General features: G+C 42.4%; 1 protein-coding gene across 8 annotated transcripts in view; it reads left to right on the forward strand.

Moving 5' to 3' along the window:
• The window catches only part of RORA (RAR related orphan receptor A), a gene marked incomplete at its 5' end in the record, with an annotated part of 361,111 nt that overhangs the window by 315,352 nt on the left and 23,474 nt on the right, over nt 1-22,285 (forward strand). For 7 of the 8 annotated variants that reach the window (XR_014519226.1, XM_083475828.1, XM_083475833.1 and 4 more), the window contains 4 exons: nt 4,942-5,027; nt 14,068-14,209; nt 15,090-15,485; nt 19,179-19,300. Coding sequence is in view for 7 of the 8 variants with exons in the window: in XM_083475828.1 (XP_083331954.1) it covers nt 4,942-5,027; nt 14,068-14,209; nt 15,090-15,485; nt 19,179-19,300 (746 nt within the window). The remainder of the gene's footprint in view (nt 1-4,941; nt 5,028-14,067; nt 14,210-15,089; nt 15,486-19,178; nt 19,301-22,285) is intronic. The other variant, XM_083475831.1, reaches the window with a different exon arrangement.

A 22,285-nucleotide genomic window follows, 5' to 3' on the forward strand; every position in this document is an offset into this window, starting at 1 on the left:
TGCTTGGAGGGTGAGTGGCTGGTGGCATCTCTCTCCTTGCCAGAAGTAACCAGTATACTCCAAGTGGGTCCTTTAGAATCTGATGATTTCCCTCGCGCCCATTGCATAAAGACTGTAAGAATTCTAGTGTGAGAGTGCCTCTGTAAATATATATTTAGAAAAAATAATAATCTGTGAATTGAAATAAGCCTATACTCCAACTAGGCATATTGGAACTATGATTCAGGCTAATTTTCATCTAACATTATATTATCATTATTATTTTACCTAGAATGAAGTTATATTTCTTTCCAAATAATTTATTGGTTTTCATGTAAATGCGAGAACAACATAGAACTACAGTAACTTGTCCACTGGTACATTAAATTTCATATGCAGTACACAGTACACAAGCAATATGTTTGTTTATGCCTTATCAATTCAAGTATCCTCAGTGTAGCTTGGAAAATGTTACTGTTTCAATAATAACAATCCAGTTTGATTGAGTTGTGGTTGACTAAGCAGTGCTGCGTTGCAATCCACGCTCATTTCTGGAGTGGGTGGACTTGGGCCCATTAGCTCTAACTCAGTAATAGCGAAACAAAGCTGGAAATTTCTGTCCTTATCTATGCCATGTCCTGTTTTGAACAGACACTGCATTTCTCACTGTGTCTTGTTTGCATGTGAAAACGATTTGAGCAAGCACTTATTTGCATGCAAAAGATGAAACTGATAAGTGGGAAAACACCCTAATTACCCCTTCCTGGTTTTTTTTTAAAAGGAAAAGTAGCAAGCACCTTTTACATTCATCAGACCAGAAACATGTATTTGCATTCACAAGGCAAATAGTAGGGGCAGGAACATCTGGCGTGGGGTTTATTAGATGACTTGTGACCCCAGGCTGTTGTGGAGTGACCCCAGGCTGTTGTGGAGCTGGCCAGGGAAAAGGACACCAGGCACATTTTGGGGGGAAAAGCAGAACACAATACAAATTTAGCAGTAGCATAACAGGGAATACAGGAAAGGATTATTTACTTATTGTTCCACATCACCCAAATCTCCAAGAGGTGCAAGCAGTGTTCGAAATTAACCCGTCACCAGTCACTTTTTTCAGCTCAGGGCTGCCACCTAGTGCCCAAGTCAAGATTTGCAGTTGCGTGCTTTGCAAGTGGCTGGGCAGGAGAGCCTGGCGATACATTGCGATATTGAAAACCTGATATCGCCCAGCCCTAGTGTGTCGTCTGCTTTGTGAACCCAAGTCTAGCCTTTCCGGGAGATGAGTTAGCAAAGTCTGCTGATGACACCAAGTTGTCTGTGGTAGTTTTTAACTAAAAGTGGCTGTGAGGTGCTCCAAAAGGATCTCTCCAAACTGGGTGAATGAGTATTAAAATGATAAATCTGATTTGGTGTTAACAAGTGTAAAGTGATGCATGCTGGGGCAAAATAGCCTGACATTACATATATGCTAATGAGGTCTGAGCTGGTGGTGGCTGACCCAGCTGAGGGTCCCAGTGGATAGCTCAATTAAGAAGTTGACCCAGCTTTTGGAAAATGACTGGAAATGGAACTGGAAATATCATAAAAGCCTTATACAAGTCTATGGTGCAGCTGCACTTGGAATACTGTGTGCAATTCTTGTCACCACATCTCTTGAAAGCAGACATGTCCAACGCGTCAGTCCCGATCGACGAGTAGATCCTGCAATGAATTCTAGTCGATCACCACCCACCCTCCACTGGAGACGTTGGGAGGAGCTATTTTGACGCTGCGCATGCACCCACCCCTGCCCTGTCAGTGCGTGTCTGCCCACGGTGCACCCATCCCTGCCCCCTCAGGAGAAGCAGCCATCACCCACCCACTCTGCACCAATCCCTGGGTGGTAGATCACTGCTAGTTTTTATATTGGATCATATATCACAGCCGACTTCAAGTTATAATGCTGGATTTTTTTAATGGTAGAGCATCACCCTAGTTTTTTAAGATTTGTGTGTGCTCCTGCACCGTTTACAGGGATGTTCTTTCCCTTGTAGAAATAAAAACATTAGAACTTTAAAAATAATCATGTTATGTGGGCATGATGGACAGAATGAGACAATGTCCTTCACTGGCAGCTCCACCTCTCACAGAAGCTGTGATTTTGCAAACTGAAAGGAAAAGGTTCACCCTAGTGAGAGCCAGTGTGGTGTAGTGGTTAGAGTGCCTGTAGGACTAGAACGTGGGAGACCCGGGTTCAAAGCCTCACTTGGCCATGAAGTTCACTGGATGTTACTGTCCTCTACATGCCTAAAATTAAGTCCCACTGAGCCCTCTGTATGGCCTGTTTTGGTATGGCTGGTTTCAACCCTTCAAATACCACAAATTGCAGAAAGAACCAAATAAATTATCTACGCAAAGTTGTTGAGAAATTTATAAAGATACAGGTTTTGGCAAATTACCCCTGTAATTTTGTAAAAGAGGATTGGTTTTCACATTTGCTAGAATAAAACTGCTAGACTGCTTTCCCATTTGACTGCTTCTGTTTTAAAGAATTTGTCTTTTGTGCACAGCATTTATTCTATCTTCAGCTAGCTCTCTCATCTTGTCATCATTTGATTCATAATCTTGTAGGAGGAAAATGTGCCTAGACATATTGTTGTGGTGACCATAACTAAAAGGTAAAGGTACCCCTGCCCATACGGGCCAGTCGTGTCTGACTCTAGGGTTGTGCGCCCATCTCACTTAAGAGGCTGGGGGCCAGCGCTGTCTGGAGACACTTCCGGGTCACGTGGCCAGCGTGAAGAAGCTGCTCTGGTGAGCTGGCACCAGAGCAGCACACGGAAACGCCGTTTACCTTCCCGCTATAAAGCGGTCCCTATTTATCTACTTGCACTTGACGTGCTTTTGAACTGCTAGGTGGGCAGGAACTGGGTCCGAACGACGGGAGCTCACCCCGCCGCGGGGATTCGAACCGCCGACCATGCGATCGGCAAGCCCTAGGCGCTGAGGTTTTACCCACAGCGCCACCCGCGTCCCGCTCAACCATAACTAGGCAGTTACTTTTGCATCTTACCGTATTTTTCGCCCCATAGGGTGCACCGGCCCATAGGGCGCATCTAGTTTTTTTTCGGGGGGAAATAAAGGGGGGGAATTATTTTTCCCCCAGGTGCGGGGCTGGGGCGAGGGAAGCCCGAGCTTCCCCCGACCCCGCCCCTGAACAGGCTGCTATCTGCAAGCCGTGGGAGAGCTGCGCGAAGCCCGAAGCCTGGGGCGTGCTGAGCTCAGCTAGCTGTGGGAGAGCTGCGCAACTTTGCGCAGCTCTCCCACGGCTAGCAGATAGCTTCCTGAGGCCTGGAGAGCGAGAGGGGTCGGTGCGCACTGACCCCCATCGCTCTCCAGGCTTCAGCGAAAACCTGTATTCGCCCCATAGGACGCACACACATTTCCCCTTCATTTTTGGAAGGGGAAAAAGTGCGTCCTATAGGGCGAAAAATACGGTAATTTTTCGCCAAAGAATGAACGTGTCAAAGAATAAATGTGTCAGGAATTGCCCTGCAATAGATTACTTTATACATCCATACAAGGAGAGATGGGGTTCTGTTCTACCTGCACATCTCCATGCCAAGGCAAAAGTGTGGTGGATCTTTATCCGAGAGATGTTGTTTGCAGATGACACCACCTTGACAGCACACTCCGAAGAAGCTCTACAGAGACCCATCAACTCTTTTGCCCAAGCCCGCAGGGAGTTCGGACTTTCCTGCAGTCTGATGAAGACCAGGATGTCACCAGCACCCCACACTTCAGCTTTGATGAGCACACACTTGAAGTGGTAGACAATTTTGACTGTCTGGGTTCCACCATAACCAGCAATCTTGTCATCAACACTGAGCTGGACAAGTGTATTGGCAAGGCAGCTATGGCAATGGCTTTCCTCACCAAAAGGGTATGGGAGAATGTGATGCTAATGTCCAATGCCAAGATGAAGGTCTACCAGACTTGCTTGATAAGCATGCTGCTTTATGGAAATGAGTTGTGGGCAACTTACAACCAACACTTTCCACATTCACTGCATCAGGAGTATTTGGGGTAATCACATGGCAGGACAGAATTCCAGGCAAAGATGTGCTCTCCCAAGCCCACATCCCTAGCAGGTTTGCACTCCTGTCTCAGTGACGTCTACGCTGGCTTGGTCATGTCCACAGAATGGAAGATGACAGGATTCCCAGGGATGTGCTCTATGGGGAGCTGGCTTCTGGCAGCAGGCCAATTGGCAGACCAACTCTGTGTTACAAAGATATCTGCAAATGTGACATGAAGGCTGGCAACGTCAATCCTGCCATGTGGGAATCCCTTGCAGATGATCTCAGCGCCTGGAGACAGGTAGCCAAGTCCATGGCAATGAATAGAGAAGAAATGACCGCTGGGAGGAACACACAGAGAGAGAAAGGCATGGTGCGTCTGCAGCAGCACAGCTGGATGCCTTAATCTGCTTCCGCTGCAACATAGCATGTCTCTCTCACATCAGCCTCTACAGCCACAGCAGACGCCGCAACCTACCGACAGCTTGACTTCGCCTTTGAAGACGCACTCCTCCGCTGTCTCCCAAGACAGGCGGGTGCCAGCTGACAACTGGTTTATGCTGTATGCAGAATCTTCCCATGTGATGCAGTGCATTTTTTTTTTTTGGCCAAAGCAGAAACTCTTGGGTCCAATGCCTCTTGGTTTTAAAATGCTAAATCTGACGTTGTGAGTTTTTAAGTACTTTCTCAAATGACCCATTTTAATAACCTGAAAGCTATTATATAACAAGTAACCATAAATTAGTACAAGGCCCTAGGGGGACCCTCACAGTTCAGCAATGAATAGTTAATGCGGTAGAATGTTGAGCAGGTTATTAGTTTTCATTGTACAAATGCTGATCAGGGAATGCTTTTCTAAGGTGTTTAAAAGAAAATATAATTAACTGGTTGTGTGCTTTTGTTGCAGCTCAAATTGAAATTATTCCATGCAAGATCTGTGGAGACAAATCATCAGGAATCCATTATGGTGTCATTACCTGTGAGGGCTGTAAGGTAAGCTTTATATATATTAAAAAAGTTATATATGAGAGTCAAAAAGTGTGTTCAATCTTGGACTTGGAAATGAGTCTTTTTGCAAGATTACATGTTTGCTAGTTGACACTAATTATCAATAAACCACCATAGACACATTTTTAAGCATTGTTGTGTTTTTCTCCACTAAAGGACACTTGTCTAAATTCACATTGTACTTATAGCTTTAAAGACCCAAATAGGTACCTGTTTAGGAACTTAGGGTTGCCCTAGACTGATGCTTTATTGTGGGTGTATTCTGTAGCATATTCTTGTCACAATAATAGTCCATTAGTGGCGGATTTGTTCTCTTTGTTCTGTGAGGCTTCCCCACTGCTACCACATCATTGCTGTCTGGAGGGCCTAAATTACAACAAAACGAAGACAAAAAATAAATAAATTGGATTTCAGCAGGAAGTTATTGGATAGTCACTGATTGGAAATTAGGTGGTGTGACTACCCCAGCACTTATGCAGGCACAAACAGTATTGAAAGTGGTGTCATCAGGAAAGGTTTGGCTTCTTGGATCATGGCCTCTTGTTTCCTTGAGGAAGGACTTCTGGCAGTTGGCAAGAATGTGTTTGCCAAGAGTCTTGAGAATCTGATCAGGAGAGCTTTAAACTAGATCTTGAGGGGGAGGGAGACAACATTACAGATGACAGAAGAGCACCTGGTATGGGGGATAATTTCACTGATGCACAGGAAGCTGAGGTGGTGCTCCAGAAACCTACTAAAGGGCAGGAAACTACAAGAGGGAAGCAACTGGAGGGAACAACTCATGGTTTCAGTTGTCTCTGCACAAATGCACAGGGTATGGGAAACAAAGAAGATGAGTTGGAGCTTTTAATACAGGATGGCAAATATGACCTGATAGGCATTACTGAAACCTGGTGGGAAGAGACTCATGACTGAAACGTAGAAATTGGCTTGTATAACTGTTTCAAAAGGAATAGACCAAATAGAAAGGGAGAAGTAGCATTATATGTAAAGGATGTGTACACTTATGAAGAAATCCATGATCTGGAACATAGAAAGCAGATTGACCGTCAAGCCAGACTGAGGTCTTGGGTGATACCTTCCTAGAGCAGATTACCAAATATTCAAAAATGAGAGGGAGTCTTCAAACTCTGTCAAGAATGTAGGTTCTGACAAAGTCCTCCATTCCTTCATTGACAATTTCACTTCCCAAATGGTGGAAGACAAGGGGGTCATCTATCCTGGACCTGATCCTCACAAACAGGGAAGAACTGACTGATGAAGTGGAAGTACTCAGAAACTTGGGAGGAAGCAATCATGCCCTCCTGGCAATGGAAAGCTGAGTGTAGTCAGACACGCACTCTGGACTTTAAGAAGGCCAATTTTTAAAAAGCTGAAGGAGCTCCTGGGTGTGATCCTGTGGTCAGAAATACGCAAGGCTAAAGGAGTCCAGAATGGATGGGCGTTTCTAAAAGGAGAAATATCGAAGGCCCAAATGCAGACAATTCCATCAGGAAAGAAAAGTGGGAGGCATTAAGGAAACTGGTGTGGGTTCATAAGGAGCTTACAGATCTCTCTCCCCTCCCAGTTCTTCCTCTGGAACAGCTCTCTTATGAAGGCTTCCAGGGCTGGAGGGTAGGCCAAGGCAGGTGGAAAAAGCCATTGCCTGATGGCCAGCAGAAAACCTTTCTCCCCTCGCAGTTCCATAAGGACAAAGGTAAGGTTCTGCACTTAGGCAGGAAGAACCAGATGCACACATATAGGATGGGGAACACTTGGCTTACTAGCTGTATCTGTGAAAAGGATCTAGGGGTCAAGCTGAACATGTCCACAGTGTGATGCAGCAGCAAAAAAGCTAACACTATTCAAGGCTGAATCAACAGAAGTATAGTGTCCAGATCAAGGGAAGTAATAGTACCATTCTCTTCTGCCCTGGTCAGACCACTCCTGGAATACTGTGTCCAATTCTGGGCCCCACAATATAGCAACCATGTTGACAAGCTGGAACGTCTGCAGAAGAAGGCAACCAAGATGATCAAGGGTCTGGAAATTAAACCTTATGAGGAGTGCTTGAAGGGGGTGGGTATGTTTAGCCTGGAAAAGAGGAGATATGATAGCCATCTTCAAATATCTCAAGGGCTGCCACGTGGAAGATGGAGCAGGCTTGTTTTCTCCTACTCTGGAGGGTAGGACTTGAACCCATCACTTCAAGTTACAAGAAAGGAGATTCTGACTGAACATCAGGAAAAACTTTCTGACAGTAAGAGCTGTTAGGCAGTGGAGTGCTCTCCCTTGCGAGGTGGTGGACTCTCCTTCCTTGGAGGTTTTTAAGCAGAGGTTGAATAGCCATCTCCTGCATTGCAGGGGCTTGGACTAATGACCCTGGGCGTCCCTTCCAGTTCTATGATTCTATCATTCTATTCTATGAATATGCCCCAAAGGCAAGATCTAGGGTGGAGATCCTTCTCTGGGCACCTCCACATTCACAGGGACCTTCAGTGGTGGTCTTAGTTATGGAATATCTTCTTCAGGATTGTTTGGCTGACACTTTCATGACGAGTGGAGACCAGTTCAATCATATTCCTAAGTCCACATAGCCTTCACTTTCCACAATACACCTCATATTCCTGCAATAAAGAAAGATTCATTGAAGCCATTTTGGTTCCCAAAGTTATTCAAGTTAATTGCTGTTTTTGCACTATTTTAGTGTTGTTAGCCGCCCTGAGCCCGGCTTCGGCTGGGGAGGGCGGGATATAAATAAAATTTATTATTATTATTTATTATTTTAACAGAAATAACCATTGGAAAATAATTTTTGAATTTGCAGGTTTCTTCATTGACAAATTTGCTCAAAATGTGTAAAGACCTTCAGTACTTTTGTTGCCCCTTGTAGTACCTTAAAAAAAAAATACTTTATTACTAGACTTGTACGGCCATCCTTCAACACACATTCCTTGGTCAGCTTACAAAATGAGATGAAACACAATATTTCAGAGTTGGTTGCATTATCGACAACTATATGAAACACATAAAGAAGACAGCAAGAAAGGATTTCATTATACTAGATCTAGGTTTCAAACGGAAGTGATTGAAGGGAAAGTGAAACTACTGAAGGCCGCATACAGCATACTATTAGAATGGGAGACGAAAGATGAAGAGGTAAAATCAGTTATGATTAAATGGGCACAAGATGTAGGGCACAACATTATGATGGAAGATTGGGTTAAATTATGGAAAACTGACTTAAAATTTACAGACTGTTCCCTATTGAAGGAGAATTACATGAAGATGATGTACAGATGGTACACAACACCAGTGCAGTTAGGGAAAATGTGCAAAACTAGTTCAAATATATGTTGAAAGTCTAGAGTGGCTGGGGAAACTCAGCCAGATGGGCAGGGTATAAACAAATTATTATTGTTGTTATTATTATTATTATTGTTATTGTTGTTATTATTATTATTTATAAAAACACAAAAAATACACATTAAATATATATTTTCCAGCAGAAGCGAATAAAATCAATTTGCAGCTCAATTTACAAAATTAACTGCAGCTTGCACAATGATAACCCAGATTTTGTTTGTTTAAAATGTTGCACATCCTCCTGTCTGGTTCTGTTCTGCTGCTTTTGGTGCGTTCCTGTGCAAATTTTTAGGCATTATAGCAGGGAAAGGTTCATCTGCCAAAGACTGCTGCTGCCTTTATCTGATCATGGAAGGCTTGTTTTAATGCTAATTGCTGCTGGATAGGGGGATTTTCACTGAGAGGGAAGGCTTCAAATTCCCTGTTGTGCTGTGATTGCTCTCCCACCTCCACACCTGGTATTTAATTGTTTTAAACCATAACATGGTTGCTAATCACATTTAGAACTGTAGCATAGAGAAGACTGCGCCTGTTGTAGCAATTTGATATTGAGTTATGCAGTTCCCCCTGTAAGGTCATCTTAGGACATTGATGACTTGAAGATCAGTAATGCAATTTTTGCTGAAGATGCCGAAATGGACTTTAAAAGTCTGCATATATTTGAAGTCAATTAAAATTAAACTGGCATATTAAAATTAAATCCAGCTATAAAAGGGCTGCTGATCTGCTAGAAAGAACTTTTCTTCCTGTTAGACATGTGTTTTACTCAGCTTGGAATTTAAATATCTGACTAGTAAATTCTTTAACAGACCAGAAGATGACCAGAAGATACGTGTGCTGATCAAGTCACATCAAATAAATTGCATATCCTGTACTGCCTTTTATATAGTTCACCTAGGGACAGATTTCACTATTCATTTCAAAGTTACAAAGTTATCTCATTTCAAAATGAGATGATTTGGGACTGATGTAGATCTAGCTACCTATAGAGCAGCTTTATGTGCATGAGCAGCAAGAAGATTATGTGCTACTTATTTTGACCTCATAAGACTAAAAATGTTCACTGCCAAGGGTTTATTTAAAGGTCCAAATGATGTTGGGAGCTTTGCCATTTTAAATGCAATTTGCAGCTCTAAAAATTTATGTTTAACATACTCTTGGACTGCCTTTCTGTTTGTGATTTATATTGTGATGGCCAATAATAACAAATAATTAAAAAACTGACTAATCCCATCATTAATGTAATGCCCTCTGCCTCTTCCTTGATTCCCAGCAGTTTTCCCAGCAGCCTCACCACCTGGGCTAGTCTGTTCCCTCACTGCTCTCCTGAAACTTATTTCTGAACCGGAATCCCCTGTTATCACAGCGCTGTTGCTTCCCTGCTCCAGCCTTCCCCTGGCAAGACTTCCACAGACTTTAATGCTTCCCGTGGTCTAGTGCATTATATATGTGCAGGATTGTATGTGGGGCGTGGGGGGGGGGCTTGTTATTCACCATGTCAATCACAGCAAGTCTATCAGCTCCTGGCTACATAGGTTAGATCAGTGTTTCCCAATTAGCGAATTACTGAGGACCCCCTATTTTTCAAAAGCCAAGCTATGGACCCCCTGAAATTTTGATAACTCTATGCCCTAGCATAGCTAGGGGGCGGGGCACCCTGGGCAGCACTTATCCTGGGGGCAGCACACTGGAGCCCAAAGTGAAGCACAAGTCCAAGCACCCCAGAGCCCGGCACTCCGCTCCCTAAAGCAGCACGGCCCAGGGCTGGCTCTTAGTGCGCTGAGCTCCTGCGTCCCTCCACCAGCTGCTAGAGAGTGGCTGAGAAGGATACAACTGTCATGTGCTGGCCCTGCAAGCAGCGCTGGACCTGCAGCACACCTGAGCCCGGCATCTCTCCTGGGGGTGATGTGATGGCTGCGGCATCTGCAGGCACCGCGCTGCCCAAAAAAGCAGTGTGGGGCTTGCGTTCACCTGCCACCTCCCTCTCAGCCGAGTGATTGCAGGGGCCAGAGCTGCCACACCGTGGCAATCGCCGGAGGCACCCTCCTGCTGGAGGGAGGCTACATGCGCACTGCCGCTCAGCAGCGCTGCCCCAGCTTGCCCCGTCCCCATGGGCGGCACGCCCTGCCCCAAGTGCCCCAGCAGCTTACTACGCTGCTGACTCTATGGTAGTTACCTCTGCAAAACAATTTTTTGAACAAAATGTGGGGTAGCCCCTAATAAGCAAATGATTTTAGGTATACTGAAAACAGACTTGGGCTGAGAAATACCTCATTTTCAACATTGTGATATACCAGCAGCTAAACATCGCAATATTCCGTTACATCACAGTGTCTGAAATTGGAGATCAGGTGTGGGGATGAGGGAAGGAGCAGCCACAGATATTTTTTGGGGTGGGGGGGGGAGCGGAGTCACCTCCACAACATGGTTTTTTTTGGGGGGGGATAGGCAGCTGGGCAGCCAGTGGTGGCAGCTGGTGAAGATACACATCCATTGTGGCTGCTGCTGCTGCTTTCCAGGAGAAGGTAGTGCTACAGTGCCTTGAAGTGACGTCAGCTCAGATCTGGCTGAGATAATTGTGTGATATTGGCAGTGCCTTGAAATCGGCTGCCCTGTTCCCCCTCGCGTGAGGAGCAATATATTCCTGCGTATTGCCGGGTCAAAATTGTTACTGAGGTGTGATTTCAAAACTGATTTTTGCCAATATTGAAAAATCGCACAGTGGTAAAACAGACCATAAAATTTGTGATATTACCATGCAAAAATGGCAAAAAATAGTTGGGGGGAGGCAAGGGATGGGGCTGCACCCCTAATTGGGAACCATTGAATTAGTTTCTAGAAGTTTGGTGCATTACACATTCACTGTTCATACTGGGTTTTTTATTTGGTATTTGAAAACATGCTCCATTTCTTCTGGCAAGGAGGACTGCCCTTACTAGACTTCTGTGGCAGTAAAATTGTTTTTTGCTGCATTTCACTTGGGAGGCCTAATAATAATAATAATAATAATAATAATAATAATAATAATAATAATGTTTGCATGGTTTGCAAACATGCCTGGAATTTTGTCTATGGCAACAATCATGCCAGGGAAAAGATGCTCTTCCAGTTGGGGGTTTCAATCCCACGGATATTGATTTGATGGATAGTGCTCCACGGGATAAAGGGGATTAAGAATAAGAGATGCATAGGCAATCCACCTGGCCCATTTGCTGCATGAAACTTTCAGCCGGGCTATTGCCTACAGAGATTCGTGTCACAATAAACCAGCCACTCAGCTGGGTGAGAAGGTGAGAAGAAGATGGAGCAGTTACTGCCTCTGGTCTGATCCACGAAGGCACTTCTTATGCTCTTGTAAGAGCGCATACTTTGTTTGTTTGTCTGGCTATCTTAACTATCAAAACATAAAGATATTACTTAAATATGCAGTCTTGTTTTGTAAAGGTTAAACTCACAATAGTGAACCACAGGAGTCCTCTTCAGGCCTTCTTGCATGTGTGAAGGGGCTCTGACAGACAGCCTAGTCCTAACACCTAGATGTCTGTATGCATACAACCCTTCACAGCCCTTTCACAAATACATATTGAATGCCTGACAAAAGCTAGGATACTCGTAAAAATAGTAAGACCATTCAAAACTGAAGCAAACTGCTCCAGAATCACAGCAATAAACAGTCACTGATGTTCCACCCACCTGGAATCAAGGATTCTGAGTAAAATACTTAAAAACTATTTGCTATATAACCCCAAATTTATGAGAGCAAGAATGCAGATTTCTACAGTCAGAATGTGTGTGTTTTTGATTTTTGTTTGTTTTAAAAATAAATTTAGTGAGTTCAGTTTATAAAATGCAAAAGAATGAGAGGGTAGGGGGGGGGGCGGCCAGGGGAGACCAATTCTCTGATTCCTAATTGGCAATTACTAGAATATTGCAAAGTGTAATGATACGTGGAAATGTGTAAGTGTTAGCAATAAATCATGGTATTATGAATAAATCTTTGCTGTCACAGACTGGTGTGTATCCCTTCCAGAGTGTCTGTCATTAGGATGCAACAAGGCAGCTGTCAGCTGTTTTCTTGTAATTAAACAGCCAATGAGCAGCTAATTAAGACATATGTGTATACAGAAGTGGGCATGTTAATGAACTGTAGGAATCAATTCATTAAATGAAAATTGTCAAAAGACAAAATATGAGCTTAGTAGTTCAAGTTTCTGGCAGGCTCAGAAACCAATGGTGAGAGGAGCATTAACTGCCACTCACAAGACATGGATGAACATTTATTTATTTCTTCTTTGAAGAAGGAAACTAAACAGAACACTTCACTGATGCTATTAATAGGTTTTATGAAAACTCCCATTAATGCCATTAAATTTGGTTTTTTTAGAAACTGTACATTCAGACTGACTAGGAAATGAAAGGCACACTTTGTAAGATTTAATCTGTTGGGGGCATTATCGGTGTGTATTTTTTCCAACCTAAACCACTGCTGATTTGTGTGTCATTCATACCATGTTTTCAGTATTTATAGTGGCATAAACGAAAACACAATACCCTTAAATTGGTCAGATATTTGTCAGTCCCAATCAAATCCGGTTTTGCTCTCAGCTCTGGTAGTGAAAACAGTGTTGTGGCTGTCGCTGGATTTGACCTTTCACAATCAGTTCATTTCTCCCCTGATCCTCAGCAGTCCACCACCCCTAAGGCTGGATACACTGGGGAGCCTGTCCTTTGGGCTGAGCGAGCCGTGTCTGAAGGAGGTGTGTGGCCCTCAGGAAAATGATCCAGAAGGCCAGCTGTTTTGTGGTAGCTGTGGGCAAGGAGGGGGAAAGCAACTGTTGGAAGTGCAACAGCAGAGATCATTCGGTGTGCAACCTAAGGGTTACTTACAGGCAACTAGCCATGAGTGGGACAGGGAGAGATGTCAATTAGCAACCAGTCAGTGGCATGATCCTGACTGCAGTAACGTGTGCTCTGATGAGATGTGTAGTTTTGAGGCAGCTTATCCTCAGTAAGTTGAGTTGAATATGTCTTCCTGCTATGTAGAAGACCTGAGGGAAGAGAGACTAAACCTCTGTGTTTCTCTTCAAATTATACAGCATTTTGTTAAGTTTCTTCAGTAAGGACTTCTATCTGGACTCCATCTGCATAACAGCAGGCATGACAGGCAAGAGGAAGAAGCAGTGGTGTGTGTAAGCTTATCTCTGCTTTGCCTCTTTTAGGTTGCTGCTGTTTGTATAGTGTCAAAGTCCTACAGAGTCATTTTGGGGCAATTGTGTGTATACAATGGGAAGCAATGCCTCTTTAAATCACTTTCATCTCTTAAAAACTGTGATTTCTCACCAAGACATTCAGTTGAGAAAATATATGGGTTCTCCAGCCCTCATTTGGATACAGCTGAAATGCCCTAACATTTTCTAATATTATTGCTACATATTTATATATAAAATGTATTTGAAATAATTTTTATTACTGAACCTATTCAAATATATAATCATACATTGTGAAGTATTTTATATTTTGTAACAAAATGGAATAAAAAATATACACTTGATTATGGTAGTTTTTGCTCGATAAGAATTTAGCTGAAAGAAGGTGTCCTTTCAATGCAATTGTCGTGTGCGACCACTTTGGATTCAGCCATCGATAAATCTTCCTCTTGCCTTTTGTCATTGTGCTACAGGGCTTTTTCAGGAGGAGTCAGCAAAGTAACGCCACCTATTCCTGTCCCCGACAGAAGAACTGTTTAATTGATCGAACCAGTAGAAACCGTTGCCAACACTGTCGTTTACAGAAATGCCTTGCTGTGGGGATGTCTCGAGATGGTGAGCTTTACTAGTTCAGGTCAGCTGTCTTGTATGTGCGACACTCCTTAGCTTTCTGCTTGCTCATCCCATTCTTAAAATATTTGTCTTGAAATATACTGTGCCTCATAAGTCACTGAATTTACTTTGGACTGATGCAGCTGGTGGCTTCCAGGGTTTTGTTTTGCTGCTGCTTACACAGTCACACGACACACAGAGTAAATGCCTGCCTTTCTTACTGGTGTCACTAGGACAGCTCTACTTTAATTTTCTTTCACATTCCTTATTCCATTCATACAACGTTATGGCTGTCCTGTATTTTTCTTCCTCCAACCAATCTTTACATTCCCTCCACCTTCTTCCTCCCCCATTACTGGTACAGAGACTATGAAATCCTGCTGCTAAGAGATGTCACCATAGGAAGGGTTAAATACTCCTCTCTTGGATGACAGGCCAACATCAAAGTTATAACTTCTCTTAAGTAAAAGAAACTCTGCATTTTGCACCAAGGAAGCCCAAATATGGAACAGACTATTATGCAAATTAAATATATTTGCCCCTACGATTGAAATCTAATCATGTTCATTATTTTTCTTATTAAAATTGCCCTTCTGATGACTGTTTGCCTAAAAGCCATCTCCTTAAATTCTTCTATTGCTCATACATGCCCTAAGTATATTACACATGACTTACCTATTCAAGAGGCTGACCCAATAGGATAATACCTAACTTCTCACCTTCTAATATATGACTTCACCTGTAGGATCAAGCAAAAGTGTGTTGTAGTGATGTTGTGAACTGCTTAGTAGCTACTCAAGACTTACATATGATGTGTCCTAACATAGCATTTTACTGCTGCAGCTGGTGGTGATAAAATATATTGCTTATGGATATATTTCAGCTGTAAAGTTTGGTCGAATGTCAAAAAAGCAGAGGGACAGCTTGTATGCAGAAGTGCAGAAACACCGGATGCAGCAACAGCAGCGAGATCACCAACAGCAACCCGGCGAGGCAGAGCCATTGACGCCAACATACAATATCACTACCAATGGGCTCACAGAACTGCATGATGACCTCAGTAATTACATTGATGGGCATACCCCTGAAGGTAGCAAAGCAGACTCTGCCGTTAGCAGCTTCTACTTAGACATACAGCCTTCTCCAGATCAGTCGGGGCTTGATATTAATGGAATCAAACCAGAACCGATATGTGACTACACACCTGCATCGGGCTTCTTTCCTTATTGCTCTTTTACAAATGGAGAGACTTCTCCTACTGTGTCCATGGCAGAATTAGGTAATGACAAAAGAGGGGGAAATTTCCATGTGGTTGCTGTAGTAGCTATCCTTTGGATTAAGAACAATGGCTTTGTGGCTTTTCATCACTGAAACTACATGTCACCTTTTGTGTTTTGTGTATGGCTGTAACTGTGAGGGCTGCTCTTTCTGGAAGCGCATTGCCCCCTTGACTAAGGCAGCACTGGTGGGGCTCATCAAGTCCATAATCTTGGTCTAGGTCTGAATTCCAACAAACCAGACTTGCTGTTAGTCAGTCACCTGAGATGACTAACAGGTTGTTTTTATTGTATTTATTATTTCCATTCCTATTCCGCCTTTCCTTCAAGGACTGTCTCATTTATCCTTGGCAACAACCCTGAGAGGTAGGCTAGACTGAGAGAGAGAGTGCCTGGCCCAAGTATATCCAGTGAACCTAATGGCTGGAGAGGGGATTTTAATCCTGGCCTCTCTTATCCTTGTTCAACAGTCTAACTGCTATTCCAGCCTTTTTCAACCTTGGGTCCCTAGATGTTGTTGGACTGCAACTCCCATCATTCCTAGCCAGCCTGGACAGTGATCAGGGATGCTAGGAGTTGTGATTCAGGAACCTCTCGGGCTCCACGGTTGAGAAAGACTGTTCTATACTATGCTAGATCTGGGTCTGGATCACAGACACCCATTACAAAGTTTGTGTAAGTTAGCAAGGCTGGTATATTGTTTATCTGCAAGACTGTACTAAACAATGGTAAGTTACTTGAATTTTTCATTTGATTACAGTATAATGATTCTCCCCCCCCCCCCCGAAGTGACCAGAGCATAGTATTTATTTATTCATTAATTTCTTTAATAAATAGCCAGCCTCAGTATATAGCTGAAAATGATGTAAAGCACATGTTTAATTGGGAAGTAATAATTTTATAAAGAGGGCTAACTTACCAAGTAACAAAGAGTGTTTTGACACATTAAAGAATAATAAATTCTTTGCAGCACATGCTTTCAAAGTCCATTTTATCAGATGCATGAAGTGTGATATTCAGGTGGCATATACCTGCCAAGAGTGTAAAGCAGAAAAAAATAAGTTAAATGGCAATGAAATGTAAAACACTGGTAGCAGAAACATCAGCCCAAGACTATTTGGTGTCTGATGTGAAAAATCTAAATATTTCTCCTACTAAAATGAGACGTAACTTACTGTTGTACTCCTGCACAGCTCCTATTCATTTACTTGGGCTTGCACATAAAAACTTTGGAAAGAATTGCACTCCAAAAGTTTAGCTCTGTCTGTCTGCTTCCCTTAAGAGCTCCAGAACTGGCAACTCACCAGGGTAAATCTGGGTAACTCAAAACTGTGTTTTCTCCATTTGTGGTGAGAGTTATCTAGTACGTGCTAAGGACGAGTTAGATGTGGTTCTCTCTCAAAGTAACAGCTAAAGGAAGTCAACTTTGTTGGGAGTTGTGAAAAGGATCTGTCATGTGTGAAAAGAACCTTAATAACAACTTGTGCATGAAGAGCAGTGGAGAGTTTACCAACCCATCCCTCTTTTGTGCTTTTTTTTTTTTTTTGCTATCAAAGTAGCAGTAGCACTCTCCTATTCCACACTAAAATGAAATCTTATTTCACATATTCTGGGATGAAAATAAAAGAAACAGTTAGTGGGCACGAGAGATCTTATATTTACATGAATCTAATGCCCCAGCAAATCTAAATATGCACCTCAATTTTTAAAACCTTGAAACCAAAAAGTATTTGCTGGCAAATGTAAATACGCCATCAAATCTAATGGGCACCCTAATTTTCGCAACCCTAATTTTCACAACGTAATTTGGCCAAAAAAATGTGTGCATTACATTCAAGGAAGTATAGTACATGTTCTTCGTTAGCCTATACTTCCGTGTCATTTTTGAAATACAGGAAAAAACTTTTGAAAATTACTAAAAGCCCAGTCTATAAAAACTGAAAGCATTGTGAATTCCTATCCATCCATATTACACAGATAGATTTTATCTTCAAGAAATGATAGATCACTGTATGTTCACAGATCTTTATTAATGAGTGCTTTCCTCAAAAGTGCACTTGTTCATGTCTAGCATGTGTAGAAAACTGTGAGGACTTTCTTCAGTAAACAAACATTGATTTGTTGCAATGATAATTATAAAGGTTTGTGCCCTCGTTTCATTAAATATTTAGTAATGTGTCAAAAAGCTTTTTTATTTACCCAGAAACAGTTGATATAAAAGTGCCTTTCCCAGCTCCATATTATGAAGAACTCTCATCATCCCTGACCAGGTTGGCTAATTGGCCCAGACATCTGGATGCTGTATATATATCTATAGCTATATATATAGGCAAAAAAAATAGCTGACTCCAGTTAGAAATCAGAATTCAAACCTATGTTTTACATTTCATATCATACATGAACCCACCTCTTCAAGGTGCCACAAGACTCTTTGGTGTTTTGGCTGCATAGAATGTCTTCCAAAGAAAAATTGAATGAGATAATAGTAGATAGGTGTGAAAATATTTAAAGTATCACAATAACCCTTTGAGTGAAGTGCTGTTAATACCACATACCTTTTGAGTTGAGCAGGGGCCATTACTCAAAACTTATAGTAGAACACATGGTTTCTAATACTGGAAGTTTTGCCTTGAAATTTCAAGTTAAAATAGTTTCTAGTAGCTGGTGCTGGGGGGGGGGGATGCTTCTGCCTGAGACCCTGGAGAGGCTGCTTTTAGACAAGTGGCCCAAAGTGCTACCCATTCATTGTTCTTCCATTGTAAGCTATGAGCAGAATCACAGCTGACTTTCCACACTATTGGGAGTATTGTGCATCACATTATGTTCTGGCCACTCAAGTGGAGAGAATATTGCGGCTGTGAAAAGGGTCACCTGCAGCTCAGCATACATTCACTATAACCTGTGTGGTGGGTGCCATTTTATGAGCCTTAAAAAAAATTCTAAACAATTTCCCAGATTTTTTTTATGAAAGAGGTGCTAAAACACTACACATTTCTTTCATTTTCAGAAAATAGAGATGGAGAAGCTTTTGAGTAGTAACCAAAATATTTTTTAAAAAACAAAGGTTTAAAGAAATGTCATCCACCGCAAATGTTATGATTAATTTGTTCGTTTCCCCATAAAGTCATTGCCCATATAAAAAAGTTGGGAGTGTGGTGCTAGAAAGTATCTTTACCTGTGGAGCTTCTGCTTCTTCCAGTTTGCTTTTTAAATAGGCAGTTTGAGAAAAAACAGGGAAAAAATAGGGAAAATACAGGATGATGATTGAATGATAGCATCATGTGTACGCCCTTAAAGCATCAAGTAAACAAAGCATGGAAATTCCATTCTGAACACTTAGTTGGAACCACCCCAAGGCAGAACTGCCAGTACTGGGTTAGATAAACCAATCATCTGACTCTTGAATAAGGCGGCTTTCTATGTTCATTTGTTGAGGCTGAGAGACTGACTTAGCCAATATAATCTCCTGAGAATCCAGATCAAACCTAGTAACCTCTCCCCTACAGGGGTGAGAATCAGTGATAATTTTTAAAAATGGAAATAAAAGGAAATGGAAATGGGTGTTAGAATTTAGTGTACAAATTTAGTGTTGAAAACATCTATAGTTTAATGATTGGCTAGACAGAACATGTACAATGAAAGTTGAGAATGGCCTTTTTTAAAATGCATGCCACTTCTTGCTCATTCTGTTTTAGAACATCTCGCACAGAACATTTCCAAATCACACATGGAAACTTGCCAGTACTTGAGGGAGGAGTTGCAGCAAATAACATGGCAAACTTTTCTACAGGAAGAAATTGAGAACTACCAGAGCAAGGTATTTATCTTGGTAAACATGCTAAAATGGCACACAGCATTTTTTTAATTGCCCATTCTGAAACACTTCTTGGACTACAGCATTTTGTGCAATCTGCAAATCAGTTTTAAATGATTGTCGTGTGTGTGTGTGTGTGTGTGTGTGTGTGTAGTGAGTTGTACTGCCTATTTCCAACATACCCCCCCTAGTGGTTACTGTTTAGTTTTTTGGGTTCTGAAGAAGTGTGCATGCACACGAAAGCTCATACCAAGAACTAACTTAGTTGGTCTTTAAGGTGCTACTGGAAGGAATTTTTTTATTTTGGGTTCTTAAAAGATTCATGCAACACCACATGTTGTTTGAGCCTCAGGATAACCAGCGTCCTGTTTAGCCTATTTGTACACTTCCTCTACCCACCGCAGCAAAAGATCAATAACAGGCGTTGTGTTTGTTTCTTCATCACTGGGAAAAACAAACTACGAAACCATTAGAATCTCTTGGGTCTAAGGAGATCCTATGTTTGAATAACCATAGCATCTCCAGATTCAGTATAGGCAGCCTCCTGTTTATGTGGGAATTATGACGTGCGTCAGTGAAATCGATTATAATTGAACCCCATTGAAAAAGCCTGCAAACACCGTGTTCTGCCCCACCCTGCCCTTTTAGTGACATTTCAGACATTTATGACATTTCTGGGTCACTTCCGGATTCGGCGTGATGTACATATATACGATCACACACATATTGAACGTGTGTAAACGGGGAGCTGCCTCTACTTCAGTTCTCCCTGTGATGGTGGGAAGCAGTGGGGAGGGCAGGAAAGTAATTTGTTACTCCCAACTGTTTCCCAGGAAGAATTTTTGGTGGGGGGAGACAGCATCTATAGTCCACAAAAGTATTACCTGAGCTGGTGTGAAGCTGCAAGAGTTTATTCAGGTGCCACAGTTTGGTATCACGTGAAGAAGTGTGGAGAAGTCTCTAACTCGCATGCAGCTAGCGCCTCTTTCATGCAGCCATTAGCAATTTCCAATCCTTATTTCATCTGAACAGGCAGACAAGGATCAGAAGTTACTAACTGCTATACATGAGCCTCCTCCACACTCATTCACATAATGCCCCAAAATGATTCGACATTACATGTAAATGTACCCCTTCTGGTCACAAACATCAACTCCCCAAATATCTCCACAATGTTGCTGTCCTTTAACCTCAACTCTGGGTGGATTTTGAAGTTGTTCCACCTCCCAAAGTATTTGAAGGTGGGCAAAAAGTTCTCACAGAATGCTTATGCTGGTTTGAAGCTATATGTTCACCATTGTCCTCAATAAAGGGTCTGGTGAGGGACGCGGGTGGCGCTATGGGTTAAACCACAGAGCCTAGGGCTTACCGATTAGAAGGTTGGTGGTTTGAATCCCCGTGACGGGGTGAGCTCCCGTTGCTCGGTCCCTGCTGCTGCCAACCTAGCAGTTTGAAAGCACCTCAAAGTGCAAGTAGATAAATAGGTACCGCTTCGGTGGGAAGGTAAACGGCATTTCCGTGCGCTGCTCTGGTTCGCCAGAAGCGGCTTAGTCCTGCTGGCCACATGACCTGGAAGCTGTACGCCGGCTCCCTTGGCCAGTAAAGCGAGATGAGCGCCGCAACCCCAGAGTTGGCTACGACTGGACCTAATGGTCAGGGGTCCCTTTACTTTTTATACCTTCAAGGTACTTTGCAATTCTGCGTTTATTTCATCTCTTTCATAGGCATATGAAAGCACTTTAGAAATTAGCATTATTTTTATAACTATTTCTGGCTAAATCATGGATAAGTGAAGGAGTGTATACACCTCCTTTCAGCAATGACATGGGGAGATTCAGGACAGAAGGAAGTACTTATTTGCATAATGCAGTTAAACTGTGGAGTTTGCTGCCACAGGATATAGTGATGGCCTGGACAGTTTCAAAAGGGGTTTAAAGAAATTCATGGAGGGTGTGGCTATTAACAGATACTAATCACTATGTCTGTGAGCTGCCTCCGGGATCAGAGTCAGTAAATCTCTTGAGTACCAAATGCTGGGTGGCACCAGTGGAAAAGAGCTACTGGTCCCACGTCATCTTTGTGGTCTTCCCATGGGTATCTGCTTGGTCCCTGCGAACACAGAATGACAGACTAGCTAGCTTTGACCTGGCAGGGTTTCTGTTATATTCTTAACCCTCCCCACTCCCAGAAAGGTGACTTAAAAACAATTTTTCAAAGACAATACACAAAAAAATTAGGAGAATAATTAAAATAAGTCAAATGCCTGATGAAACAAAATTGTCTTCACTACTCACCTGAAGGACATTTTAAAAAATGTCCCCTAGTTACGTATTTGCCTGAAAAATACTCAAGGGTTGTATAAAGAGGTTGTTTTTGATCATTTATAGTCCAAATGCAAAACTGTAGTGAACATTAATTATTACTTTTCTGTATCATCAAATAAATTAAGATTAATTCACTATACTTGTTATACTAAGCCCTAAGGTTTAACTCTAAGAGGTAGATGTTTTCTATTTAAAAAAACCTCATCACTTGTCCAGTCATGAATACAGTAAGCCCACAACTTATGGGCATTTAACTTGTGTGCGTTCAGCTTTACATGTCTGGGAAGTAAGTAAGTAAGTAAGTAAGTACGGAAAGTGGGAGGCATTTGGGGGAGAAGACTGGCAACGCGACCCTGCATTGCACCCAATGTGTTTTGACTATATGCAGTTTTGGCTTTTAGGTGTGACTCCCAGAACATAACCCCTGAGTAAGCTGAAAACTTACTGTAGTAATAATTTTCTTACAAAGTATTGATTTGCTGCCCTAGAGAAAATGCTATCCGTCTGATATGTATATTTCTGTTTCCTCACACTCGCCCCTAGGGGTTGTGATTCTTCTTGTGGATGGAATACATTCTCTTGGGCCATGTCAGATGTAAACGTGTTTGCCAACCTCTCGCTGCCAGTTTGACTGTAAAGTGGGGCTGGGGGTGTCTAAGTTTAT

This window comes from Podarcis liolepis (assembly GCF_965112155.1).
Source record: "Podarcis liolepis genome assembly, chromosome: 14".
NCBI lineage: Eukaryota > Metazoa > Chordata > Lepidosauria > Squamata > Lacertidae > Podarcis > Podarcis liolepis.